A 26,498-nucleotide genomic window follows, 5' to 3' on the forward strand; every position below is an offset into this window, starting at 1 on the left:
TTTTGTCAATGGGGCATGGAACGCGTTAACTTCGCCCACTGAGTGCGCCGACTGTCACTCAGTCTTACAGGATTCGACAGCTGCAACCCCGTTATCAAGGTTTCGCGTTGCAACTGTCTACTAGGCTTCCGTTCGTTTGACTGTTTGGCTTTGCCTGTTGCCGATCGGGCTCTGCTTTACATATATCGGCATCCGAAGCCCTTGTAATCGGCCCAGCTTCATTACACTCCTTTCCCTCCTTTTCTTCAACCACTACATCCTTCCCCGCCACTTCTCTCCCCTTCTCCCCTTCGTTCGGGACAGCGTCTTGAAAAGGTACCAATATGCGGTGGAAAACCGCTTTCATAGCGTTGTCTCACATCGCACACCTCGCTTTTGCCTCGCCGTACCGAGACGAGTTGGCCGACTACAATATAAATATCAACAAGGATGCTCAATCGCCTCTCGAGTACAAGGCGGAACGGCCAAATTCCACATACACTCCTTCACCAGAAAACTGGCGGTCGCTCCCTGTTTACACAATCCTCATGGATAAATTTGCCGACGGCGATCCATCAAACAATGACTTTTTCGGCACTATGTTCGAAAACGACTGGCGGGAAACCCAACTGAGATACGGCGGAGACTTGAGGGGCTTGGAGGCGCGCTTGGACTACTTGCAGGGCATGGGCATCAAGGTCATCTTCATTTCTGGCACTCCCTTCCTGAATTTGCCCTGGCAAGCAGATAGTAAGCTTTCAACCTCGTGTCCTACATGCATCTTACGGTCGACGCTGCGCTTTAGGTTACTCTCCTTTGGACTTTACTGTTCTAGACCCTCATTGGGGCACTATTAGTGAATGGCGGAGGGTCATCGATCAAATACATGCGCGTGGCATGTATGTTATGGCCGATTTTACAGTTGGCACCATGGGTGATCTGCTGGGGTTTGAAGGGTAATTATAGTCTATCATTGACGTGTCACATCACTGACTTCTCATCATCGCTTTACAGGTTTCTGAATGTCAGCACTCCTTTCGACTTAAATGAATACCCGACTGTTTGGAAGAGCCCTCGGTACACGCCTTGGAATTTCTCCAAATATCAGGATTTCGAAGTAGGGCCTTGGCGACCTGTTTCTATCCAACAGACTGACTGTGTCGTAGATCGGGAACCAGCGGGACCCTCAATGCGTGCTCCCACATTTCTGGCAGGATGACGGCACTGTCGTTGATATCGAAACGAATGGATGCTTAGATTCGGATTTTGATCAGTATGGAGACATGGAGGCTTTTGGTGTCCATCCGGATTGGCAACGGCAGCTCGCGAAATTTGCTTCAGTGCAGGATCGACTACGAGAATGGAAGCCAGAAGTGATGGCCAAGCTCAAAGTGTTCTCGTGCATGGCAATCAAGACCCTTGACATCGACGCTATCCGTATCGACAAAGCGACGCAGGTTACTCTCGACGCATTGGCGGAATGGGCATCTAGCGCCCGGGCGTGTGCAGCAGAGCTGGGTAAGAAAAATTTCTTCATACCAGGTGAAGTTACTGGTGGCGATCGATTTGGTTCCCTCTACCTGTAAGACTACTCTCTATTCGTCGTGCTATGTCTGCTAACTGATAACCTCCAGTGGTCGTGGACGAACACCAACGCAATTACCACCGGGCTTCCTGGCCGCCGCAAATGTCACGCAGGATATGAATCAGTTCTTCCTTCGCCCCCATCCTAAGAACGCGTTGGACTCTGTGGCTTTCCATTACTCCATCTATCGTGCATTAACTCGTTTCCTCGGCATGGATGGTAACCTCCAAGTCGCATACGATGTCGACGTCAATTTCGTCACTGCTTGGAATCAGATGTTCGTAAACAACGATTTCCTCAACCCTTCTACTGGGCAAATCGACCCTCGACACATGTTCGGCACCAGTAACTTCGATGTTTTCCGGTGGCCCAGTCTGGAAAATGGCACTCAGAAGAGCGTATTGGGGACCTTTATCACTACTTTGGTGATGCCTGGTATTCCATTAGTGCGTCTCCTTCATATACAAATAGCATACAATCACTGATTCACATCTAGCTTTACTATGGCGAAGAGCAAAACTTCTACCTGTACGACTCGGGCGCCAGTAACTATCTATATGGGTAGGCTGCATTGCCTCATCTGGCCAGCATTTCATCACTCACCTTTGTTTTCCTAGGCGCCAAGCCATGACCAGTAACCTTGCATGGCAACGCCACGGCTGCTACACCCTCGGATCCGAACAGTACTTCAACTTCCCGCTCGACAAGTCTTTGATCGGATGTTACGACGACTGGAATTCACTTGACCACTTCGACCCTACAGCTGATGCTCGCCGCACCTTCACCCAGTTCCATCATCTCCGACAAGTATATGGAGCACTGCAGGATGGGTTTAACCTAGTCCAACGTGGTAATTGGACCTACCTGATTGAACGCGAGGGATCCAATCATACGGCCACGGAAATGGGGCTCTGGTCAGTCTCAAGGGCTGGGATCGCTGGTGTTCAGTCCCTCGGCGGCCAGTTTCAAGACCAGGTCTGGCTACTCTATACGAACGAGAACAAGACGATGGACTACGATTTCCCCTGTAAAGAGAGCTTGTGGATATCCTCACCTTATGAATCCGGCACCACCGTCAAAAACTTGTTTGCTCCATACGAGTCGTATACGCTGGAAGACTCCTTGACTTCGTTCCACAATGACAGTCAAGCCCCCTGGCAGGGTTGTTTGTCGCATTTGACAATGGAGCCATACGCTTTCAAAGTCCTTGTGCCCGAGAACATATGGACAGCACCACTCCCTCAGCTAACCAAGTTCGTCCCGGGACACGACCATCGCATTTTGGTTACCAAGGACCAGGCAAACGCGACGACTATTGATATCAGCCTGGAGTTCAGTATCGAGATGAACTGTGACAGCGTACAGCAGAGCATGTCGTTCAATATGTCGTCATCTGGCAAGGGAGGCACACCTCGCTTAGTGGACAGCTCTATCAAATGTGCCAAGATGCAAGGAGAACGGCCCAAGATTCCCGGTTTGCCGTCCTCAGCATGGGCATTCACCGCCACGTTGGAGAACGTTCCCGATGGTGTCCTCACCATCAATTTGGACAACCCTACGGTACAGGGTGGCAACCAAACTACGGGGGTAAGTAGTGTATCTCGTATGCCCAGGCATGACTCATGTGTGCATCATCCAGGCTATCGACCATTTGATGTTGAGGAAAGGTCTGACCGATAACGTCGTCGTGTTTCCTCGGAACGAATATGACCGCTCGTCGTTCACTCTCTCTGATGGGAAATACATATTCGAGCACAAGGCGTTTGGAGCTGACATGTTCAGGTACTCGTGGAACTTTGGGAAGAATTGGACAACCTGGGCAGACTGGGAAGACAAGACTACTATCGATCAGGGGGTCTTCCAGAATGCGGATAATTGGTGGTCGGGTGCACATATCGTTGTTCAATGTAAGGTTGTTTCTTTCTAGTGAGAGTGGTTGCTGACCTCATGGTGGTCGCTAGACTGGAGCCGTGCAACGCTCTCGACTGCCGCTGTTGTTCATGCTGACGTTGGGTATTCTGGCCACGACCGACGCGTCCCTCAGCTTTTAGCTCGCGGTCCCTTCAACAACTGGGGTTTCGACAAGGGCATCCCTGCGGAAATGACACAAAACAGCGACGGCAAGTGGGAACTGGAAATCATGGCCAGCTGGCCGACCTATGTTCAGCTGAATGTCTGGGGCTACGACGATTACTACTACGGTGACACTGACGGAGACGGCATTCTGGACCGCTTGCCCCCTAATACTGCGGCACCCAACTATCTCAACATGTCTGCTCCTCCGAGTCCTCATCTTGCGTGGTCGCTGTTGGTTGACGATGCCACTATGACTTGGACGCTCGAACCTCGTGGTCAAGCCTCTGTCGGTGCCATCATGTATGCGCTGCTTCTCTCCATCCCGCTTATCACCGGTACGCTGGCTGTGGTCTTGTTCATGTGGACGTTCTACGGAGTCAAGTACAATCAATTTGGTGTCAAAGCTAAAAGCCAGCACTCCAACTACTTGCCTATTTTCGGCGCCTTCGGAAACAAGTCCACTACTGATCTTAAGGACGCGACACCTTTCTCCGAGAAGTTCTTTGGCCACAAGCAAAATACGGATATCATCGGATGGCCTGAGGACAAAACTAAGCGCCGCAAAGTGCTCATCGCGACACTCGAATACGAGATCATAGACTGGAAGTTGAAAGTCAAAATCGGTGGCTTGGGTGTGATGTCGAGTTTGATGGGCAAGGCTATGACGGATGTGGACCTCGTTTGGGTCATTCCCAAAGTCAAAGATCTCGATTATCCCTCAGGCGAACCTGCAGAACCTATCGAGGTCACCATCTTCGGCGAACCCTATCTGATCGAGGTAGAAACTCACGTCCTCGATAACATCACCTATGTCATCCTCGACTCTCCAGTTTTCCGCGCTCAGACTAAATCAGACCCTTACCCTGCTCGTATGGATGACCTCAGCTCTGCAATTTTCTATTCCACCTGGAATCAAGCCATCGCAGCAACCATCCAACGTCAGCCTACGGTCGACATCTATCACATCAACGACTACCATGGCGCCTTGGCTCCCATTTACCTCCTGCCAAAAGTGATCCCAGTGTGCCTGTCCCTGCACAACGCCGAATTCCAGGGATTGTGGCCTCTCCGAACCAAGGAGGAAATGAAAGAGGTCTGCTCGGCTTTCAATATCAGCAAAGAGCACTGCACCAAATATGTCCAATTCGGAAACACATTCAACTTGCTACATGCTGCCGCGTCCTTCATTAGCACACATCAGAAGAGTATTGGTGTTGCTGGTGTCTCTGACAAGTACGGAAAGCGAAGTTGGGCGAGATATCCTGCACTATGGACCCTGAAGCACGTGGACTCCTTGCCAAACCCCGATCCTACAGATATCGCAGCCCTGGATGAGATACCAATCAAAGCGCGCGACGTCCAGATAGATGCTGAGGCTGAGGCGGCCCGACCGGAGCTGAAGCGTCAGGCGCAGGAATGGGCAGGCATCAAGCAGGACCCCGACTCCGATCTCTTCGTCTTCGTCGGTCGCTGGTCCAAACAAAAGGGTGTCGATCTTATAGCTGATGTTATGCCTTCTTTGTGAGTTAAATAAGTGCCATGAGACTGTTCATTAAACTCATCCAAAATCTAGGCTGGAGAAACGACCGTCAATCCAATTGATTGCTGTCGGGCCCGTCATCGATCTTTATGGTCGGTTTGCTGCTGAAAAACTCGCCAGGCTGATGGAAATGTACCCGGAACGAGTATACTCCAAGCCAGAATTCACAGCGCTTCCCCCGTATCTTTTCAGTGGCGCGGATTTTGCTTTGATTCCTTCTAGAGATGAACCCTTTGGTCTGGTCGCTGTTGAATTCGGTCGTAAAGGTGCTCTCGGTGTTGGCAGTAGACTTGGTGGTTTGGGACTCATGCCTGGCTGGGTAATTATTTTGTCTTGTCCTTCTGAATTTGCTAATGCTCGTTGTCCCTAGTGGTATCCAGTTGAATCGAGCGCAACAGCCCACATGCTGTCACAGCTCACGAAGACTATCAAAATGGCGCTGAAGTCGACGGAGGAGGAACGTGCCATCCTTCGTGCACGGTCAGCTGTCCAACGATTCCCCGTCGTCGAGTGGCGTCAGAGAATGGAAGACTTCCACAAGCGTAGCATCACCATGAGTCGCAACATCGCCGGACCAAACGCTTGGCGAGAGTCTGATTGTGAAGATCAGAATGCATTCGCCGCCAATAACAACTCGGACGACTGGAGTTCCATCAACCCGCCACCTTCGCATCAGGACTGGGACGCTCAAAGTACTGCTGAGAGTCGGGTAAACACTCCGGGCTCTCCAGGGCAATGGAGTCAAGATAACCTATCTCAGGCCGACCACCTGATGGCTCCCTCTCTTCTCGCCAATGGATCTAGGAAAGGCTCATTTGAGACCGATACGTCTAACGAGGATTATTTCTCACATTCCCGAGCGGCAAGTTCTGCCAACGAGACTCCGCAGGCATACGAAGACTTTTTGGAGAGAGCCAATCGCGCTATTGCTCGTGAACAGAAAGGCGTTCCAGATCCATTCGTTGACGCCACTCTTATGCCCAATCGACCTTTCGGCGCACATTCTCGTGCTCATTCCTCTGAATCCATTGCGTCTATCGTAGACGAGAAGTCCAACTCTCCTTTGAATAAAGCTATAGCTTCGGTAAATTTCCAGCCCAACTTCCCCATGTCTTCTCTCTAATAATCTGGTTTAGTTCACTGACGCAGACGGCGGTGTTGCCACTAAATTCGTGCAAAAGCTACAAGCCTTAAACGCTAAGAATTCTGAGCACGAACTGTCCATCGAGAAATTCCTTGTCAAGAGCGAAGAAGCGTTTTTTGGAAGGGTGCGCAAGGAGAAGCTTTCAAGTGCTGCCAGCATTATCTCGCATCGCGATTCTGTTGTCGGGACTATGGCATCATCATACTACGGTCGCCCTGATTGTAAGTATCAAAGAACATCCTGAAGGTTATCCACAACTCATGGTACCACAGCACCTAATACGCCAGGCTTTCCTAGCTCGTCTGACTTCGATGCCCCGCCTTTCAGCCATCCTCCGGATGTAGTCGTTATGACAAGATTGCAAATCCTCATGGCGAGAGAAGTTGCGGGATGGCCACTCTACACCATTGTCATTGCTCTTGGCCAAGTAAGTAATAAGAGTGCTGCGAGTCGCCGAAGTGCTCACCAGCTCCCTCTACAGATGTTAAGCGCCACAAGTTTCCAAATCACATTGTTATCTGGTCGAAACTGGCAAGACGATGTTCAACTTTACGTCCTGGGTGGTGTCTTTCTAGCTGCATCAGCCGTTTGGTATCCCCTCTTCCGTCTTAAACCTTCGGTTTATGTCCTATCGGCTCCCTGGGTATTTTTCGGTATTGCGTTCTTTTTAATTGGTCTTCCCTCTGTCGCTTCCGCTCTTGCACCTGCCCACTATGCGCTTTCGAACGTTGCAACGTGGTCCTATGCCGTGGCATCTGCTGCGGCCTTCCTTTTCTTCGGTCTCAACTTTGGAGAGGAAGCGGTACGTGTCATCTCCCCCTGCACCGATACGTTATGCTGATCGTCATCAAAAGGGTGCCGCCACGGAAGTCTGGACCCTTCGCGCCTGTGTCGTTCAAGGTTCTCAGCAAATCTGGGTCACCGCATTGTGGTATTGGGGCAACACTCTGAACGGCACTAAGGATGATGTGTTGCCGCCGTGGTGGATCGTATTGATTGTGTGGCCATTGGCCATCATGAGCTTCGCCTTTGCGTATCTCATGCTCTATGGGCTTCCAGGTTCGTCAGAAAGACTTAATGTCTACATTTCACTAATTCAAGAGTTTGTTTGTAGAATACTACCGACAAACACCACCAAAGGTTCCACACTTCTTGAAGACACTTTTCAGGCGAAAGCTGGTGTTGTGGTTCTTGGCATCGGAACTCTTACGCGACTACTGGCTGAGTGGGGTACGTTCCAGTACTGAAAGTTTATCGCTTGCGCTCACATCTCAATAGCCTTACGGCCGCAACTGGAGTTTCCTTTGGGCTGTGCCGATACCTAAATGGCAGATTCTACTACTCGTCATCGTCTTCTTCATCGGAGTCTGGGGAGCATTGATGTTGGTGCTTACACACTTCAGCAAAACACACACGTGGTTACTTCCAGTATTCGCCGTTGGGCTCGGCGCACCAAGGTGGTGCCAGGTAGGGTTCTTGAAATGCTGTCAAGGGTTGTGTTGATCTGAATCCCTAGATGCTCTGGGGAACCTCTTCCCTTGCCCTATACATTCCATGGGCTGGTAGTGGCGGCCCATATCTTGGTGTCTCACTTTGGCTTTGGCTGGGTGTCTTGGATGCCATCCAGGGCGTCGGGCTCGGCATGATTCTTCTCCAGGTATGTTTAAATGTATGTCCATTCAATATAACATACTAAGCTCTCATAGACACTGTCACGGTTACACGTTTGCGCAACTCTGGCATTCTCACAAATCATTGGCTCCATCTGTGTCATGGTTGCAAGAGCCACTGCTCCGAATCGAATAGGTCCAGGCAGCGTATTCCCTGACGCGGCCAAATGGGACTTCGAGGATGGTCTCAAGGGTTTGTCTCCTTTTCTTTCGTGCGCAATTTCAGCCTTAACTGACGTTGATTTGGATGTAGGGAGTCCCATGGCAGCGCCTCTGTTTTGGCTGGCATTGGCATCACAATTGGTCATCGTTCTTGGTTACTTCTGGTTCTATAGAAAAGAACAATTAGGTATGTGTCCCACTGAGTACACGATTGACTGCATTTAATGATTTACTCCTAGCTCGCCCATAATACACGCTCGTTATGAAAATAACAATAACTTAAGGGACAGATGCATATTCACGTACCCTACCTACGCATGCGCTTTGTGGATTGCTGTCGCTCGTTACGCGGACATTTGGACACTGTATTCACATTATCATTATTGTAGAAAAGAGCTATCGCGTGGTGGCTTATATTATATATACCATACATAAGTAGATAAGCTGGGACTTTCAATGCTTCGGACATATTGCATCTTTCTTGTCGTTGTCCTAACTTTGCCATAAGAATAGTGATCCGTGCAAGCATAAGAAACATGATTGAGTGGGGATTGCGGGAGTTTGCACTAATACCAAATTACATGTGACGAATATGCGAATAAGATATGCATCTAAGAGGCGGACGTCTAAGCGGCGTCGAACCAGTACCATATGAGATGTAAGCTAACATTGACCTAAACCGTGAACTAGTCGACCTTAGAAGCCGCCCATACCACCCATGCCTCCCATACCTGGCATACCACCAGCAGGCTTGTCGTCTTCCGGAGCATCAACGACACAGCACTCACTAGTAGTGAGAAGGCTGGCAACACCGGAGGCATCAACCAATGCCGTGCGTACAACCTTCAGAGGGTCGACGATACCGGCCTTGATCATGTCAACATATTCCCCTTTCGCAGCGTCATATCCCCAAGTGAACTTGTCCTCAGTGCCATACTGAGACAGGAGAGTGCCGACGATGACAGAGGACTCCTCGCCAGCGTTCTTGAGGATAGTACGAGCAGGGTTGGTAAGGGCACGACGGATGATGCCAACACCCAGTTCCTGGTCGAAGTTGGCGGTAGGAATGACTTCAGCATTCGGTGATGTTGGCGACGACGTCGATGTGCTTCCCGGGGAGTTGGTGGCGAGCATTAAACTGGCTTTGAGGAGAGCAACACCACCACCGGGGAGAATACCCTCTTCAACGGCGGCACGGGTGGCATTCAGCGCGTCGTCATAGCGGTCCTTCTTCTCACCAACCTCAACTTCGCTTGCACCGCCAACCTTAATGACGGCGACACCACCGCTGAGCTTGGCGAGACGTTCTTGCAACTTAGTGCGGTCGTAGTCGGAAGTGGTGGTATCAGCGATGACAGCACGGATTTGTTCACAACGGGCTTGGATGGCGTCCTTGGAACCTTCGCCATTAAGGACGATGGTGTCGTCCTTGGTGATCGTGATGGAGCCAGTTGAGCCCAGGAGGTCGGAAGTAGCACGCTCGAGCTTGATGTCGAGCTCGTCGGTGAACACAGTGCCGCCGGTGAGGATAGCGAGATCGCCGAGAATAGACTTGCGGTTGTCGCCGAAGCCGGGAGCTTTCACGGCAGCAACCTGGAGTTGTCCACGGAGCTTGTTGAGGATGCAGGCAGCAAGAGCTTCGCCGTCAATATCTTCAGCGATGATGACAAGAGGTCGTCGAGCCTGGGCAGCTGCCTCAAGGGAAGGAAGGATATCCTGGAGAACGGATATCTTCTTTTCGCTGAGGAGGATGAGGGGCTTCTCAAATTCAACTTTCTGTGTCTTGACATCGGTGATGAAATAGGGGGAGATGAATCCACGGTCGAAGCGCATGCCCTCGGTGATCTCAATCTCGTCGTCGATGGTACGTCCCTCCTTCACCGTAATGACACCCTCCTTTCCGACTTTCTCCATAGCCTGGGCTATCAAGTTGCCGACGTGGGTATCACCATTGGCCGAGATGGTCGCGACTTGGGCAATCTCAGCCGTTGTCGTAATGGTTTTGGCATTAGCAGACAAGAACTGGACGACCTTGTCGACGGCAGCTTGCGAACCTCGACGGAGGTCCATGGGATTGCAGCCGGCCGCGACATTTTTTACACCCTCCGAGTAGATAGCACGAGCAAGGACTGTGGCTGTTGTTGTCCCGTCACCGGCAACTTCGTTCGTTTTTTGGGCAACGTCTTGCACGAGTCTGGAACCAAGACGTTAGTCACCGTGCACATGGCTCCCAGGGAGACAGACATACCGAGCACCAAGGTTTTCGAACTTATCCTTGAGAGAAATGGACTTTGCAACCGTAACACCGTCTGCAAGACGCGTTAGAAGACGGAACGGCGCGTAATACCCACGCGTACATACCCTTGGTAATTTTGGGTCCGCCAAATGACTGTTCAATTATCACATTACGACCTACACGACTTCGTCAGCGACACTAACCACAATGGGAAGAACTGCAGCTACCTTTTGGTCCAAGCGTCACACTGACTGCGTTGGCCAAAACATCCACACCCTTCAGAATGGATGCCCTGCCCTCATTGGAGAACTTAATTTCCTTGTGGGCACCGCGAGCCAGTATGGGCTTTGCGGCTTTTGCGGCAGCACGACGAACGGCGCGCGAAGAGGAGGTCGACAGGTGGTGCATTTTTTTGGCAAAGGGAATAATACGGAGGAGGAAGAGAACAAGTGAGAAACAGAAAGTTTTGCGGAACCCTGCCGAAAGTTCGACGCTAAAAGCCCAAACGGCAATACCTTCTAAGCATAACATAGCCAAATAGGCGTCTCCTGCAGTGCGCCGGCAACGATTGTTCTCGAACCTCGACGTCGATTCAACAACACTGCGACCCCCATATTCAGCAAAGTGAAGACACATGGAGAATTTGAATTTCCTGATGATACTAAGGATCCCTGTCAAGCGTATTTTCGGCGCCCACTATATGGCTCTGGCTAGAGTTCAGTCACACAGCGCTTCGAATACTTGACAGCGCGTGGTTACAGCAGGATGCGCTTCCCATTGTATATGTACGCCTTCAATGTCACGAAGCTACCCATTGGCCTTGCGCGCCAGCACAGCAGAGTGGCCATGTAGCGCTCAGGATTCGATCGGTTCTCGCTGATCGATCGTTCTTGGACCATATGTGCACTGTGAACGTTTGACTGTTACAATCACCGTGGGTCGCTGGCTATCTCTGAATGGAGCCCTGGTTCTCAAGAAGAACATAGCGCGTATGTGGGTTCGTACCATGTGGACCGATTCACCGCTTCCGTTTGCTCATATATTTCTCCACAGAAGAGCTATATGGGCCTCATTCTCTATAATTGGACCGTCAACCATGCTTCACCACCGGAATCCAATTAGCCCTCTCGCTATCTTTGAATTCTCGCCCCTCAGAAGGCACTTTATATGTTGCGCCATAAGTCATTTGCTGACGAACGTGCTCAGCACCGATTCCATAAAGCCTCGAGGTGACTTGAGAAGACGCGAGAGTGACCGACATACAATATGCGAAATCTTCTCCTCGTATCCATCGCCCTTGCTGTTGGTTCCCATGCTACACTTTTGCTCGATCGCAACTTAGCCTATCGCTCACCTTTCATTGACCACCCAGAAGTAGGTGCAAATACAATCCTCTGTATAACAATGTTATGAAATCACTGCACAGCACGGCCTTGACACCAAATCGATTCACGCCCGATATGTTCAACACTCGAAGCGTCAAATCATAGACGCGACTCCATTCAAAGATGACCATTACCCAAATTTCTATGGGAGTGACTTTAGCAACGCAAGTGGCCCATACAACGTCGTTTCCAACGAGGCTGATACCTATGATACAGAGTCCCTTCGTTTGGAACGGCGGACTGAATTTCACTCATTCAGGTTTTTACACTCCACTCTCTTCACCACATTGTCATAACTAATTTAGACCCTAGTTGCCAGTGTATATATAACCTATCTTCCCTTAGTAGTGCCATTCTAACCTAGTCCATAGGGCGACCCATTTGATACCAGCGTACTCCTCTGGACTCGCGCTGTTCCCGCCTTAAGCACAGGGGCCCTTCCCGACCAGAGCGTACCTGTCTGCGTCTCGTTCAAAATCTCCACGTCCAACACACTGAGCCCAGTAATCGACTCGGGAGAGGCCTTCACATCCTATGACGTTGATTTCACTGTCAAGGTAGAAGCGACAGGTTTGCAACCCGACACAAGATACTTCTTCCAGTTCTCGGACTGCACTAATGCCGAAAGCGTCAGTCCAGTTGGAGCAACCAGGACGTTTGCGAGCCCGGATAGTAGGTGTCGCTACAGATTAAAGTATTTACGCAGCGTGATTTTCGTCATATTATAGCCCCGGCGGACCAAGTGAATGGTGGAAAACCTCTGACTTTTGCCGTGTTCTCCTGCTCTCAGTTTCAAGCTGGTCGATTTCTCACTCGTGCTCAACCAATGCGTTTTACTAATCGGTGTCTAGGATATTTCAATGCATATGGCTTTGCCGCCCAGAATACCACTGCAGATGTGTTTGTTCACTTGGGAGACTACGTATGTTTATGCCCCTACTCGTTCAAATGCAATGTGGCCGAATCAATTTCCTAGATTTACGAATCAATAGGGAGTGGGTAGGTGCTACGCAGTGTATATGGAGAATCATTGATGATGACTATATTGGCCGTAGGGGTGCCATTGGCCGAGCAGTTCTCGGTAGGCAGCTTGCTACGATCCATGATTATCGACAGCGCTTCCAGCAATATCGAACGGATGTTAGTTTGTCACTGGCACATCAATCCGCGCCATGGATTACCACTTGGGTCAGAGACAAACTGGTTGACATCGCTTTGGTTTTTCTCATCTGTTTTGTTTTCGTCTCTTTAGGACGACCATGAAGTGGCAAACAACGCATGGAAAGCCGGGACCTCCAATTCGAACGACACCGCGGCTGGATGCTCCTTCTCACCTTCAGGCGCCTGCTTCACCGACAGAAAACTAGCGGCTATCAGAGCATATCACGAGTGGCTCCCCGTTCGGCAGGTTGATACCCACGACCTACTGCGTATATGGAGAAACTTCCAGGTTGGCAAACTGTTGGTGAGTTTATGTATGTCTGCGTGGAAAACAAGGATGGATGATTGACGGAGGGACGAAGGATTTGTCCATTCTTGATACTCGTGAGTAGGTCATTAGTACTATCGGGGCCGTATCCAAATCTCCTGGTAGGTCAGTACGATCGAGATATTACGGATGTAAGCCCAACGGACGCTCAACACTTAATGGTACTAATTATCACTGTCCTTTCAGCTAACGTACAATAGAGGTGATCACTTCGTTCTTCGATACACATGCCATACGCTGACCCTCTTATTTGATAGCACGTGAGTCTACCAGGCCTTGACTTCTGGGCGTTCCTTCAGTTAAACGTTCGACGCAGTGGTGGCCACTCTGGTGGATCAGCCCAATCGCTCCATCATGGGATTCACCCAAGAAAAATGTCAGTATGTTTACTCTGAGAAAGGAACGCACCCGACGTGTTTATTGTAATAGGGTTCGCCGACACATTGTCTGAATCAAAGCGCCGCGAGGCCATATGGAGAGTTGTAGGGTGAGCGTCTTCGTCATCCTAGACCAATTTCCTACTTGTGACCCAACAACTATAGTCAGCAAGTGGTCTTCAGCCAGCTCAACGGTTCGAGTTGTGAGTAACCAAACTCCGCGTCCCGCTCCCCCGCTGAGTCTCTCATCGATATAGTCCGCTTCAATACGGTAAGCACTGAATTCGGAAGCGACCTTCCCGGTCTTTTACTGTTCTTAGGACGCTTGGGATGGGTACCGTGCCAATCGAGCCAGAATCTTGGATCACCTCTACAACAATGAAATCAGTAATACTGTTATTTTGGCTGGCGATAGTCATGCGAATTGGGTGTCAGACCTCGCTCGTAAGTTTCGTATCTCTTTCAACACTCCATTTTGACACCTATCTTAGGTCCCAACGACACAACGACGTGAGTGTGGGATTAGGATTATCCCTATGTACGTCGCGCCTAACATCCAGCCACAGGTATAACCCGATCACCGGAGATGGCGCCATAGGCGTTGAATTTGCTGGAACAGCTGTGACTTCTACTTCCTCATTTAGAGCTAACATCGCACCCGCTGCCGCCGATGTGATTTCGCGTCAGTTGGTCGATATCAATCCCGACTTGCAATGGAGTGAAGGGTCGTTCCGTGGCTTCTTCACCCTCACCATCGACCCTCAATGGCTCAATGCGACATACTATGCGATGAGAAATATCAGTACGTACACGAGTCGAGCTATCATCCAGAGTATATGGTTTAACCATTCACAGCTTTCCCCAATACTGACGGCTTTGCTTCTGCTGAATTCCCTGTGAAAAATGGTACATGAAAGACTTTTGAAATGAACCTTTACTGATGCTATGGGTGTAGGCGAGAACAAGTTACACCGTCCCGTGGCAGGGGGTAAAGTGAATGCGGGGGCATTGAAAGTGACAGTGCCATGATAACAAGTTGTGTAAGAGGAGCCATGTAGAACAAGCTAATGTATATATCATTGTATCGTCCACGATTTCCGTAAAGTTGGACCTAGCAAGCTCGAGTTCGGAGCCCCTGACCCTGAACGTGTTTGGCGCGCATCTCACCTTGACCACCAACTCACTTTCAACTCAGAATGCTTTCTGGGCTGGGGGACTATGGCAGCGGTAGTGAAAGCGAAGATGAACGTGCACCACTTCCCGCACCTGTGAAGCCAAAGACCGCCGCAAAACCTGCGGCAAAATCCTCATCTCTGGCATTACCTCCTCCATCGGCAGACAAGGTATCTGCGCCCAAAGCGAGGAAACCGAAGAAGATTGCAATTGGCCTACCTTCACTGCCTAGTCTGCCGCAAGACGACGACAGCGATGACCTGAAAGATGATAGGCCTCCAGCCAAGAAGCCTCGGCTGGGATCTGGAGCTGGAGCGTCTTCGCTACTGTCGATGCTGCCGACACCAAAGCGCAAAGTTCCCGTAGCTACTGTACCGGAAAGGGTACTTGGAGGGGGGAGAGGCCCAGGTCTGGTCTTCAACACTGCATCGACACCCGCTCTGGTTCCTACGTCTAAAGAGCCTGAAGACGAAGAACAAGACAACGCGCCCGGGCCCGAGGCGACGCCCTCGAAGGATGCTACTCCATCAACGCCCGTCTCGTTTATGCCCGTGTCTATTTCGAAACGAAGACCAAATATCTCGGTGGAGGAAGAAGGGAGACGACCCATCGCCCCGCCGAGACCGAATGCTGCACCAGCTATGGATTTCTTTGGTTTAGGTTCGTGATTCTATCAGTCCAGACAGTCACAGAGCTCAAGGTTTATCAACTAGGTGCCACCTCTTCTTCATCATCGGCGAAGGTAACTGCAGCTGCTGCCAGTTCATCGTCTCACGTCTCGATCACCTCTGCACCTGAAGTCATAGAATTCAAACCACCTACTCCTACGCCTCAAGATCCATATCCTGGGTACTACCTTCTCCCATCAGGAGCGTGGGCTGCTTATGATCCCGAATACTACAATGTTTACCTCAAGAAATGGAAGAAAGAGTACGACGACCAGGTTCGGGCTCTCGAAAAGGGCGCCATCAAGGGATTCGAGGGGTCCGAAGAGAGCGCGGAAGAGGTGAACATGGTGACGGAGATGGAGAAAGCGAGAAGGGAAATACAAGAGAGAGAATCACGCAAGGCTGTTACCACAGATGCCACAGGCGAACCAGCGAAACCCAGGATGAATATCGATGTGAGTTGGAGATACATACTCATCGTTGGCTGTAGGACGTTGCTAATCTTTTCGGTAGCCTGCCAAGCAGAGCGGTCGCGCGAAATCTCGTCACCAATTGTCCTCGCTACTTACAGATGCCTATCAAAACCGCGCAGCCCTCGAGGAAAAGATTGCGGAAGGAAGACGGAATCGCAAAGAAGCTGGTAACAAATACGGTGAGTTCATATTAGAGTATATACCACTGATCTCTCGTTTATCGCTCAACCCGCAGGCTTCTGAGCTCGTTGTTTCAACTTTGGGCCATGGGAGTACATGCTGTTAGACACATTCCACCGTCCCAGTCATACCCACTACACCATCTTGGTTTACACACCACACCTTCGCCGTCTTTGCATTCTCCCAGCTCCCAGCAAGAGTTAGTTCACTGTTGACGAAGAGAGGGTTTTGCGCTCGATATGCGAGAGATCTCAACTGTGCATCCTTCTCTCCACTGAACCCAAGCGATTCGAGGAGCATCAGCGCGGTGAGAGGTCCGTGGACAAGGCGTTCTGACAATATTGTTCGCTTCTAAGGGAAGACGATGGACATTTTAAGCAGTCCTGCGTACCTGGGTAACCTTCTTCACTTCGGGCGTACTCTTTATCTAGATGTATGTGATGCCCATTAAATGTCAGAGCGGAGAAACGAAAGAGTGTTGTAGGCGTTGGGGTATATGAGAACGAGAAGTCATGTGGCGATACTGGCGCGTCCTTCACTGGAAACATGGATGAGAAAAGGGCCATTTGCTAGAATGGTATAAAACGGAGCACCTTTCCTGGGCGTGTGCGCGCCGCCAGTTCTGCTTCCTGTTGCAATGGGGAGATAGACATGAACCCGTTCCTCTTCGACACTATTCTCCGTTTCCTCGTCCATTCTCACAGCAATCCTCTGTGTGACGAAAAGCATCGGTGATCCCTTCTCAAATCCCTTCTTTTCGATGGAGCCTATTGTGGACGTCGCCGTGGCTGCCCGACCGATGAGCAATGGCTTCTCCGTGTTCCAACTGATCTTCCCTCCAGCCCACATCCTCCGCGTGAACGGCTCGGGTGGGCAGAATTCTGCGTCGGTTCCGTCTTTGCGCAGGTTAGCCTCGGCATTACGGGGGTGGAAGAAAGCGAGGTGGTGCCCGTAACCTAGTGGTGCGCCGTCTTTAGGCTCGGTCCACTGACGCCTTGTACCATCGCGGGTTGGTAAAGTGATGTACAGGTCCGAGACGCGTTCCCGATGAAATGTATCTCGCATAACTAATTGCTTGGGGGACGCTATCCATTCGTCGAGGGCCACATCGCTGCAGAATTGTCGGCGCGACGAACGAAGCAGTGGCGAGCACCGAGAAGCTTTGATCGACAACATGACCGACGTCGAATATGGTGTTACTGGAACAGCTGACAGTTTACAGCTGACAAATTCCAAGTTCCCAAGTCAAAGCTATGAGCAAACCGACTACATAATCTATATAAATCTACCCTTTGGACTACTTCTGATGCCTGCTGGGTGGCCCGTCGAAGTCTGCTACATACACGCCATGTGGGCTGAGCAGTGTGCCCAATCCCTGGTGGACCTCCACTTGGTATTCTTCAAAAGGAAACGGTTCTCCATCTACAGACAATGCACCATTGGGAGTCAGAGGCTTCACGCGATACGCATGTGCTTTGAAGTACTTGAGCTAGATGGCCGATGCCGTTAGTAGAAGCAAGGTGGAACTGTACGAAGCCACGCGCACCTTTGGACTCCAATACGCTTCACCTCGCGGAGCACCCTCCATTTCCTTCAAAACATCACTGCGCGATGACTGAGATACGATAAGTCATTGAGCAGTGTTCATCCAAAAGGTACTCGCCAATGGTTGAATGGTAATATCTATGAGGCCATCATCAGGCAATGACACGGGAAATGCCATGAAGTCTCTGGAATTCGAAGCCAATCAATGCGCGTCTCTGCGGAGGAACTCCTGTCTCTACTTACCGCCCGACGTATGGCCCTTTGCCAGCGTAGACGTAAAGTAGAGGCTCATCAATAACCGTCCACCCATCCTTGTCTTCAGGCAAGAACTTTAAGGGTGGCAAAGAGGAAGACGAGGAGGCATTTGTACTGCTGGAAGCACTGCTCTGAGTTTGTCGTCGAGCCTGAAGTGCTTCGAGCATCTTTGTCTTGTCCTGTTCTGCTATTTTGACGGAGAGTTGGATAGGACATGGCTTGAACCGCAGGACTGATGCGTTCTCAGCTGGCCGCAAACTTGTACGAGAAGTGAAAGCAAATACCTCCGCGAATCAATCCATACATGAACCGTGTCTCGCCCATCCACCGTAAGTGGTCCGTACCAATGTCCAGGTCCGCCATCAGACCAAGTGCTTGCGACATGAAGGAAATCGAGCGTTTCTTATTCTGTACGAAAGAGAATAGGTCGACTTTCATAGGAGTCCCTGAATGGTCATGTAATGAGCTTTAGCGAAATTAGTTGAGGAGACGACATCCGTACCTTTGACCACGTTCAAAGCGGCTTCGGCAACATCAGAGCCAGCCTCTAAGCCAAGCAAATTGAGAGACAGGCCATTGCCGGAGCCGGTGGGTATTGGGGCTATGGGAATAGCAAGGGCTCTGACGGGATGTTCGTGATGCGCAAAACCGTTGATCACTGAAGTGGAGGAGAACATTCTCAGAAAGCGGCATGTTACAACACAAATAATACACCAACCTTCATGGACAAGTCCGTCGCCGGAGACTGTCACTATGACATCGAATTGGTCTAGCGGAAGTGTCTTTGCTATCTCATAAGCATGCCCACTGTGGGTTGTGTCTTGATCACCCCTGTGAGCTTAGTTTTAATGGCTGGGGGTTCTAGTACTCACAGACGACGTCTAGCATGCACCCGGCATGCCTGAGTATTGGTTCCACCTTCTGCATGAAGATAGCTCGCCCCTTTCCCTTCATCCCCTCAGTCAGCAGCGGGAGTTGCGGACAAACGCTCTCTACTCACCTTGCCGCCGAACGGATTCACCAGAACCTTGATCCTTCGCCCCTTCTTGACCCCTCGAGTGCAGATCTGTAAACAAGACGCACGTTACAATAATGGGACGAACATACCGCTATAAGCTTCGGTCATGGCCTTGTCAAGACATGCGGATGCCTCTTCCGAGTGACTGTCATGGACGACGTGATGGACCTCGGAGAGTACGCGACGGCCCTTCGATTTCCTCACGAACGCGATTCTGGCACGTTTAGCTTCATTGTCGAACGACGCATGAAGTATGTCTCGAAACGGAATGTCATGCACCCTATTCTTGTCTGCAACAACCCCAAAGTCGGTTAGCAACCTCAAGACGTACAGAGACCACGGCCCCCTCACCTTTGACATTGACCGACAGCGCATTCGTACTCAACGACACCGACGCGGTGGGTGTGGAAGTGGTCATTGAGGAAAGATGGTCGAGCGCATTTGTTGTGGCCGATCACGCTTCCGGCCCCTAGGCGCACGGCTCGGGCGCAGTGCCATACGTTCCAGTCTGTTCCGGGTGGTCTGCTTATTTGATGCAATCCCACATGACGGCGTGCATGTGAAGTGAAGAAGAAAATGATTCGTCTTCCGTCTTATCGCGCCATAATCCAAGTCGCCCGGCATGCCGGCGAGGGGAGTCACATTGGGGCCTGTTATAAGGCGCACACTTCAGATCGACACCGACATAATTCTCAGATGGTGACTGTCCACGCCGTCGCACAAAGTGGGTTCGGGAAGGGGACAAATGAGCTATACGACAAGTAAGTAGTGCGCCAGAACTTCAGCGCAAGACTACAATCTTTCGCATAGGGCTCGGCCGTCTTATCAGCCCTACGTGTTATCTCATATCCGAAATGCCGTCAAAGGAGAATCCCCTCTGAACATAGTCGAGTGAGTGATGTACGTACATACCAGCGTCTCGAAGCCACTGATGGGGTGAAAAGACTAGGGGCAGGGACAGGGATATTCACTAGAGCTTTGCTCGCACACCCGGACTGGGCATCTTCGATCAAGTCGTTGCGGGCGATAGAACCCAGCGAGGGTATGCGAGAGGTCTTCAGTAAAAGCGTTAACGACGAGCGCGTGACCGTTACTGAGGGTACATTCGACACCACCAATGTCGAAGACGGATGGGCCGACCTGGTTGTCGTGGCCCAAGTAAGCGTCACTGCATCCGACGCTTTTGGAGAAACTCACCATGATCAGGCCTTCCACTGGTGTCCAGACTATGATCGGGCAGCTGCAGAATTCGCTCGCATCCTCAAACCCGATGGGGTTGTGGTATTGGTGTGGAATCTCGAAGATAGGTGAGTTTCGCGGCGGATTGGGCTGTGGCTGCTCGATCTCAATTGCTTTTTCTCAGGGAGGGTGCAAGCTGGGTTGCTCAGTTGAGGGATCGATACGAGTCCTATGAACAAGGAACGCCTCAATTCCGCCTCGACTTGTGGCGTCAAGTATTCGATACCCCCTCATACCAGAAGCATTTCAAGCCACATGAAGAAAAAAAGTGGCAGTATAAATTAACTTCTGACCTCAACGGCGTTGTCAACAGGGCATTCTCCAAAAGCTACATCAGTGTACTTCCAGACGAAGAGAAAGCCGCCGTCAAGTCAAGCATTCTTGACATCGTGCATCGTGGAGACGATCTCGTGTGGGTCGACAAAGAAGCCGGGATTTTCGAATATCCGTACAGGACGCTCGTCGTGGTCGCCAGTAAACGACAGTAGTCCCTAGAAACTTCAGAAATAGAATCTATGAATGCCGTTATGAGGAGAGGTGTGACACCCATCAACGCGTGACAGACGCGATCCGTTGATCAATGTCGCTCACGTGAGATTCCTTATTTCAAGCTCCGCATCTCGAATTCCTCATAAAGCGACGCTCGCGTCCGTAGTGGCAAGACACACCTCTGCTCCTCCCCCCCATCTCCACACACCAACCAACTGTGAGTAACGCCTTATACTGGTGCTAGTGAAGCGATTGAATGATATTGCAGCCTTTTCATCAACCCTTGTCGCGAAATCCTCTAGAAATGGCTCCCAAAGTGCGTGACTCTTACAAGGAATCTGACGCGCCTTGTACGAATTATCCCCTTCTTCCCAGCCCGCATCCACCGCTGGCAAAGCCCCTGCATCCACTGCCTCCAAGGCTCCGGCCAAGACTGATACTCCCAAGGCCGCGAAGAAGACCGCCACCAAGAGCGGTGGCAGCGCTCCTGTTGACGGAGAAAAGAAGAAGCGCAAGAAGGCTCGCAAGGAGACCTACAGTTCCTACATCTACAAGGGTGCGCGTGCTGAACCCGCCGCTCCGACCGTCCATCCTAACCCTTCTCCCGCAGTTCTGAAGCAAGTTCACCCGGACACGGGTATTTCCAACAAGGCTATGGCCATTTTGAACTCTTTTGTCAACGATATCTTCGAGCGAATTGCCACTGAGGCCTCCAGTACGATTGCTTCTTCCCGCGGCACATCCTCCCATTAACGCGTTGACACAGAGCTCGCCGCATACTCTAAGAAGTCTACTATCTCCTCCAGAGAAATCCAAACAAGTGTACGACTCATCCTTCCTGGTGAATTGGCCAAGCACGCCATCTCTGAGGGAACCAAGTCGGTTACCAGTACGTCGTCGTCAGCCTTCCGCGCGTGGCACTTGCTAACAATCTTGCAGAGTACTCCGCTGGTTCCAAGTAGATTGTTGTTCACCGGATTATATTATTATTGTACTACATGTTCTAGATCATTCATATAATCGCTATCTTGCACGACGATGTACTGCACGGTATTTCTGGGTTTGGGGAGAATGAATGGTCTGAATCAATGAAGTTCACACGATAAAACACCAACGAAACGCGTCTGTGGCTCCGCTTTGACTTTCATGGCGACATTCTCGTCCCCCGCTCCCCGGAGATCAAGTCGACTGCGCACACTTGCCACATCTCCTCCACGCCGACCATGGGTCGCTAGCAAGCCAAGTTCTCAACGTGCTAGCCCTGCTCCGGGGCCTGTGCCAGTGGCTGAAGATGAGGACCTTGACATTATGGAGGTCGACGAGGCCGCTTCCGTGGTATCTGAGCGTGCATCACAGCGCGCACCGGGGGAGACTGTATATGCAAAATCGGAGGAGTTACTCGTCGCTTTCTACACCCATCTCCCGGCGGAAGTGAAACAAATACTGACAAGTGCAGGTGCGCCGGACGTATTCATCTCTCTTCTCCGGCTGATCATATTCAGATTATGTGCACGACTTTTATACGGGTGATATTGACACTTTGACTGGATTCGCACTGGTCGCTTCAATACAAACTTGTTTTGTCTGGCAACATGCTCAGGTGAGTTCGCGCGAATCTTCTCCTACTGATGCTCAACCCAGACGCAGGCAGTGAAAGGGACCCCGACTTGCTACATCTTCTCGTGTCCCCAGGACGACGAGCCATCCGGACCCCCTCTCCACGTTCTTGTACCCTTCGTCAAGACAAGAGAGCCCGGGCTTATCCTCGTATCCCCCCTTGGTGAAATCAGATACTGGGACAGCATTGGGATTGGGTTGGCTGGGGGCGAGAACTATGTTACGCTGCACCTGGATCTATCAGAGGACGAAAGTGTGACAACGCTCACCCGCGTCGATGTACGTGTTCGAATCGTATGTGAAAGACCACTGACTTATACAGTTTCGGTCCCAAAGGCGCAGACGTTCGTCGTATCGACTACGCTTGGGCGTTTCTATCGATTGACACTCACATCCGCTAATGGGAGACACAACCTCGCGTGGCACGTCTTCGCGAAGCCCGCTCCGTCTCTCTCCTTGTCGCGCCTTATTCCGTTCTTCAATGCATCTACGTCAACCAATCAATTGGCTGAGCCAGGGAACATCAACGCGGTTGCTTTGGGTTCTAAGCATGCCACGGGGGTGCAGGATATCTGGGCGCTGGTCGATACGCGCGTGCAGAAATGGGAGATGAACCCTGGGGGATGGGAGGAGCCACAGGAAGACATTGAGGTTGCGCCAACTGTTCTTTCGGCGCTGCGAAGTGAGTTCGGTGACGCCGTTGAGGCTGACGACGCGAAGTTGGACCTCGAGCTAGTGGACATGGCTGTGGATAAGTAAGTGGTTGTTTGTGCTGAGAATTGTGGTGTATCTAACGAGGTGTTAGAAACGGAAAACTGGTCATTTTGGTTTCGTACGCGGGGAAAGAAGAGTTCAACTCCATGGCGGTCGACCTCTTGGGTGTACGCAGGGTGTACGCGCTGGTATTTATGACCCAGCAAATAGACATCCTGGCGGTGGATTCTATCAGGATCGTCCCTTATCAAAGTGTGCGTATTGCCGTGAAGGAGGGGAGACTAACACAGCTCACGGATCCCCCTCAGACTTCAGCTTCGGGAGCTGCAATGCATGCACGAATTCAGCTCATCTCTGATGGCACACTTGTCACTGTTCAATTCGGAGATGTCGTCGCTATATGTGCAAGAGGTTTGTTCTCTTCTCTTGTCTAAGCTCCTTCCTCTCATGCTATAACACCAGATTCGAATTACAGAGACAGACTCGAATTCAAAGCCAAGTCAGACCGCACTCTCGGCGTTGGCGTCGTAAGCGAAGAAAGCACTGTGCTCGTTCTCACTGCGACGACGATGGTCAAGGCGTACTTGGACATTGATAAGATTCGAGCGTTTGATCCGGAGTAAGTCCATTTCTCTTATACAGGGTTCGTACCTCATGAAGTTTAGGACCGGGCGTCCTGGTCTCGTCAAGTCGATAATGACTCAGGCTATTCTATATGGATCTCTACTTGGGGTAAGCATAAGTTTCACTATCACCAAAGACCGGAATTTTGAACATCGCATGTAGAACCCCTTGCATTTCAGTTTTCCTCCCGAAGTAGAAGCAGAGAGCCTCATGGAAGGAGCCGAGCAACTAAGCCGTGCCATCCTTGAATCCGGTACGTTCTCCACCTGTGCATCCGTTACGCTTATTGACATATACTCATTGGGTAGACCATGAACTCGTTCAAAGAAGCCATGACTTGAGCATCCAGATGAAAGGTAGAATCGACCGGCTTGCTTGGCTCATCGCGTTTATCAACGAGAACGCCATGCTCCTCAAGGTAACGCGGTCGCTATCCACATCCCAAGGTTACCGATACCCATTCATGCTTAGATGTCCCAACGCAGCAGACAGCGCCTGATGATGAACGCGGAGAAACTGCAAGCGGGCCACGACTTGTGGCTATTTTACAACGAATTCCTAGCGTTAGTCCCCTCCTTCAAGTGTCCGCCTACTCTTCGACGCTAACCTCTGTTCGCGTGCGCAGGACGTCGCACTCACGCAGTGTTCTGTATGACGCAGTTGCGTTGTACATGAAAGACGTGAACGAAGACCACCACGCCGACATGATGCGCGCGTTCTTCCGGCTGCACATCGTGAATATAGGGAAGCTTCTGCGCAAAGTAGAAACTGTCGTGAAGAGATCGCAAGGCCCCCAAGCTGCGAGCGTCCTTCCCGAAGCGACTCGCATCTTTTTGGTACTCTAATACCATCTTAAGTCTTCCTGTTAAAATCTCACTACCTCCCGCAGACCGTCCTCAAGTCAGCCTTCAAGTTCCGGGAAGAACACAAAGGCCAATACAGCCTCGAATGGCCAATTATCAACCCATGGACGAGCAAACCAACGGTGATAGACGTTGCACTTAGCTTGTTCGAGGCGATAACCGACAAGGCAGATGTCCCCGGAGCAGACGGCCAATACCACCAGAGTCAGAGTGAACCGGGCTCTCAGCTCCCCGAGTTGGCAACTGTCCTTTTCGCTTGCATTCAAGAGCGATTGGACTGGCTCGGCAGGTATGCTTTGCATTGTGCTTCTATCGCTATACACGACATTCTGACTTCTTACAGCACAATTTCTAATGGTGAGGCTGGGACAGAGCGTGATCGCGATGAACTTGAGCATCGCTTCGCCCTTCTCAGACCGGAAATATTGGAGACGCTCAGTAAGTCGTCCCCTCTTGCATCTTTGAACCTGTATCTAACTTGTATGTTAGGAAGGCTTGGATACCCACACCCAGCGCTGAGTCTGGCTGAAACATACAGAGACTTCAGCAGTCTAGCAGCGTTGTGTCATCGGGACATGGTGTATCCACCGCATGAAAATCCGTGGATCACTGATATTCAGCGGTATATCGAGAAGTTTAAGGACGATTTTGCTTTCGAGCTCTTCCGATGGTATATACAACACGGTATGTTTACAATCCCATGCCACGTGTCGCATTACGCTCAGGGTTTGAACAGGAGAGCTGAGGATTATGTTTGCACAAGAAGACCTCTATAGTATCTACTTCGACAGGTTTTTTGCGTCGAATCCACATCCTAGCATTTCTTGGCTACACGACTTGGGCAAGGGGAGGTATGAAACGACCGCGCAAACTCTCTTGGAGGAAGCGAACAGGTCGACAAACCTCCCAAGCAAACAGGTAGGCACGCATATCCATCATATGGAATTATTGCTGGATGTTACTTCTTCAGTTCTTACTCAGCGTTGGCAAATTGTCCGAGCTTGTTCATCTACAGGAGCAACGGTTATCAGCAGACACTGGGCTCTTAGACGGTTCGTGATTGCTACTTGAACGAATTTCGTCAGCTCATGGAATAATGTGTTAGCTTTCCATGACGGCTTGGACTTCGTGAGCGTCCATGAAGCCCTCATCAGTGAATTCAAGTCGGTTCTGCCCACTCGAGGCAAGCAATCACTGGATTCCCAAGTTGACACAATCTTGCAAAAGAAAGGAAGGAGGTTGTCCTCATTCCCTGCTTTGACATTAGTGAGCTTTGGTTCTTTCTCTTCAAACCGCTTTTTCTGTAACTTCTTTTCTAGCTGGTGAAACAGTTCATACGGGAGCTCCTTCAAGGAAAAGCTCTGTCCATGGAAAATGTCGCGGACGTGCTATCGCTGCAAGACAATGAAAATTCCATTGAGAACTACATTACTGCTCTCCAGTTACTCATCCAATCAGAGGTACGCAAATAATGTACGAAGCGATCTAGTAGCTAAATAATGACAACAGGAGCTACCCGGGGACCGTAGATTGTTTGCCTTCCGAAGTATCTGGCGACGAATCTACATCCACGACGAGTAAGCCTGGATCTCTCCTAACCGAGGTCGTCTCTAATCGCAGCGCAGCTGGTCACAAATACTCCAAACTGCGAATATCACTGACGCAGAGTATACCGAACGATTACAGCAGACAGCACTTTTTGCTACCCTTGCTGCTATATCACCCCAAAACAAACGTCCGGATCCGGGATTAGTGCTGACACCGGACGCGGCGGCGATGATCCCAACGGCGGCTGAAATCGGCGCGCGTTGGTCAGGCCTGTCCAACGATGAAATCGAGGCTCTCGAGCACGATTACCAGGCGGAATGTGAACGACTCAGTTCGTATGAATTGACTGATGCGTATACGCGTATACAGGAGCTAGTGCAGCAGATGGTGGCGTCGGAATCGTTGTAGAGTAATTATCAGACTCGGACTTGAATGAATGTGTAGATGAA

At 50.7% G+C, this 26,498-nt stretch overlaps 9 protein-coding genes across 9 annotated transcripts; 6 read left to right on the forward strand and 3 right to left on the reverse strand.

The window, feature by feature from the left end:
- Positions 1-323: 323 nt before the first annotated feature.
- On the forward strand, positions 324-8,406 carry AGS1 (Cell wall alpha-1,3-glucan synthase ags1; the record flags this gene model as incomplete). The annotated part of the gene is made up of 21 exons (XM_036770532.1): positions 324-729; positions 785-935; positions 994-1,096; positions 1,146-1,561; positions 1,614-2,010; positions 2,061-2,125; positions 2,182-3,151; positions 3,204-3,471; positions 3,526-5,161; positions 5,214-5,499; positions 5,551-6,264; positions 6,317-6,545; positions 6,597-6,751; positions 6,806-7,126; positions 7,179-7,383; positions 7,439-7,554; positions 7,603-7,791; positions 7,841-7,981; positions 8,031-8,187; positions 8,248-8,343; positions 8,396-8,406. 21 exons carry the CDS (start codon positions 324-326, stop codon positions 8,404-8,406), a joined length of 7,032 nt encoding a protein of 2,343 aa, XP_036636377.1.
- Positions 8,407-8,852: 446 nt separating this feature from the next.
- Positions 8,853-10,800, reverse strand: HSP60 (chaperonin; the record flags this gene model as incomplete). The annotated part of the gene is made up of 4 exons (XM_036770533.1): positions 8,853-10,350; positions 10,405-10,465; positions 10,518-10,568; positions 10,620-10,800. 4 exons carry the CDS (start codon positions 10,798-10,800, stop codon positions 8,853-8,855), a joined length of 1,791 nt encoding a protein of 596 aa, XP_036636378.1.
- Positions 10,801-11,900: 1,100 nt separating this feature from the next.
- PC9H_000881 (uncharacterized protein) lies at positions 11,901-14,557 on the forward strand (the record flags this gene model as incomplete). The annotated part of the gene is made up of 17 exons (XM_036770534.1): positions 11,901-11,927; positions 12,149-12,449; positions 12,629-12,699; positions 12,754-12,776; positions 12,833-12,917; positions 13,030-13,242; positions 13,301-13,322; positions 13,372-13,397; positions 13,453-13,526; positions 13,606-13,646; positions 13,696-13,753; positions 13,809-13,846; positions 13,901-13,914; positions 13,964-14,087; positions 14,135-14,153; positions 14,210-14,445; positions 14,499-14,557. The coding sequence occupies 17 exons, from the start codon at positions 11,901-11,903 to the stop codon at positions 14,555-14,557; spliced, it is 1,431 nt and encodes a 476-aa protein (XP_036636379.1).
- Positions 14,558-14,839: 282 nt separating this feature from the next.
- On the forward strand, positions 14,840-16,200 carry PC9H_000882 (uncharacterized protein; the record flags this gene model as incomplete). The annotated part of the gene is made up of 4 exons (XM_036770535.1): positions 14,840-15,476; positions 15,530-15,939; positions 15,998-16,136; positions 16,193-16,200. The coding sequence occupies 4 exons, from the start codon at positions 14,840-14,842 to the stop codon at positions 16,198-16,200; spliced, it is 1,194 nt and encodes a 397-aa protein (XP_036636380.1).
- A 39-nt stretch (positions 16,201-16,239) lies between these two features.
- On the reverse strand, positions 16,240-17,313 carry PC9H_000883 (uncharacterized protein; the record flags this gene model as incomplete). Its single annotated transcript, XM_036770536.1, has 3 exons — positions 16,240-16,469; positions 16,529-16,675; positions 16,731-17,313. The coding sequence occupies 3 exons, from the start codon at positions 17,311-17,313 to the stop codon at positions 16,240-16,242; spliced, it is 960 nt and encodes a 319-aa protein (XP_036636381.1).
- Positions 17,314-17,434: 121 nt separating this feature from the next.
- Positions 17,435-19,373, reverse strand: LCB4 (sphinganine kinase lcb4; the record flags this gene model as incomplete). The annotated part of the gene is made up of 11 exons (XM_036770537.1): positions 17,435-17,626; positions 17,684-17,752; positions 17,801-17,867; positions 17,926-18,169; positions 18,222-18,383; positions 18,440-18,595; positions 18,656-18,757; positions 18,810-18,885; positions 18,938-18,990; positions 19,045-19,245; positions 19,307-19,373. The coding sequence occupies 11 exons, from the start codon at positions 19,371-19,373 to the stop codon at positions 17,435-17,437; spliced, it is 1,389 nt and encodes a 462-aa protein (XP_036636382.1).
- Positions 19,374-19,651: 278 nt separating this feature from the next.
- On the forward strand, positions 19,652-20,682 carry PC9H_000885 (uncharacterized protein; the record flags this gene model as incomplete). The annotated part of the gene is made up of 5 exons (XM_036770538.1): positions 19,652-19,716; positions 19,766-19,846; positions 19,900-20,113; positions 20,162-20,262; positions 20,319-20,682. 5 exons carry the CDS (start codon positions 19,652-19,654, stop codon positions 20,680-20,682), a joined length of 825 nt encoding a protein of 274 aa, XP_036636383.1.
- A 305-nt stretch (positions 20,683-20,987) lies between these two features.
- Positions 20,988-21,645, forward strand: HTB1_1 (histone H2B; the record flags this gene model as incomplete). Its single annotated transcript, XM_036770539.1, has 5 exons — positions 20,988-20,999; positions 21,059-21,239; positions 21,294-21,398; positions 21,450-21,572; positions 21,623-21,645. 5 exons carry the CDS (start codon positions 20,988-20,990, stop codon positions 21,643-21,645), a joined length of 444 nt encoding a protein of 147 aa, XP_036636384.1.
- Positions 21,646-21,829: 184 nt separating this feature from the next.
- Positions 21,830-26,457, forward strand: PC9H_000887 (uncharacterized protein; the record flags this gene model as incomplete). The annotated part of the gene is made up of 20 exons (XM_036770540.1): positions 21,830-22,139; positions 22,186-22,283; positions 22,331-22,579; positions 22,637-23,055; positions 23,106-23,268; positions 23,323-23,425; positions 23,477-23,633; positions 23,680-23,746; positions 23,801-23,891; positions 23,947-24,056; positions 24,110-24,219; positions 24,282-24,474; positions 24,528-24,790; positions 24,845-24,939; positions 24,991-25,185; positions 25,238-25,394; positions 25,587-25,767; positions 25,821-25,961; positions 26,011-26,078; positions 26,127-26,457. The coding sequence occupies 20 exons, from the start codon at positions 21,830-21,832 to the stop codon at positions 26,455-26,457; spliced, it is 3,501 nt and encodes a 1,166-aa protein (XP_036636385.1).
- Between the last annotated feature and the right edge of the window lie 41 nt (positions 26,458-26,498).

Source organism: Pleurotus ostreatus, assembly GCF_014466165.1.
Source record: "Pleurotus ostreatus strain PC9 chromosome Unknown scaffold_1, whole genome shotgun sequence".
Lineage (NCBI taxonomy): Eukaryota > Fungi > Basidiomycota > Agaricomycetes > Agaricales > Pleurotaceae > Pleurotus > Pleurotus ostreatus.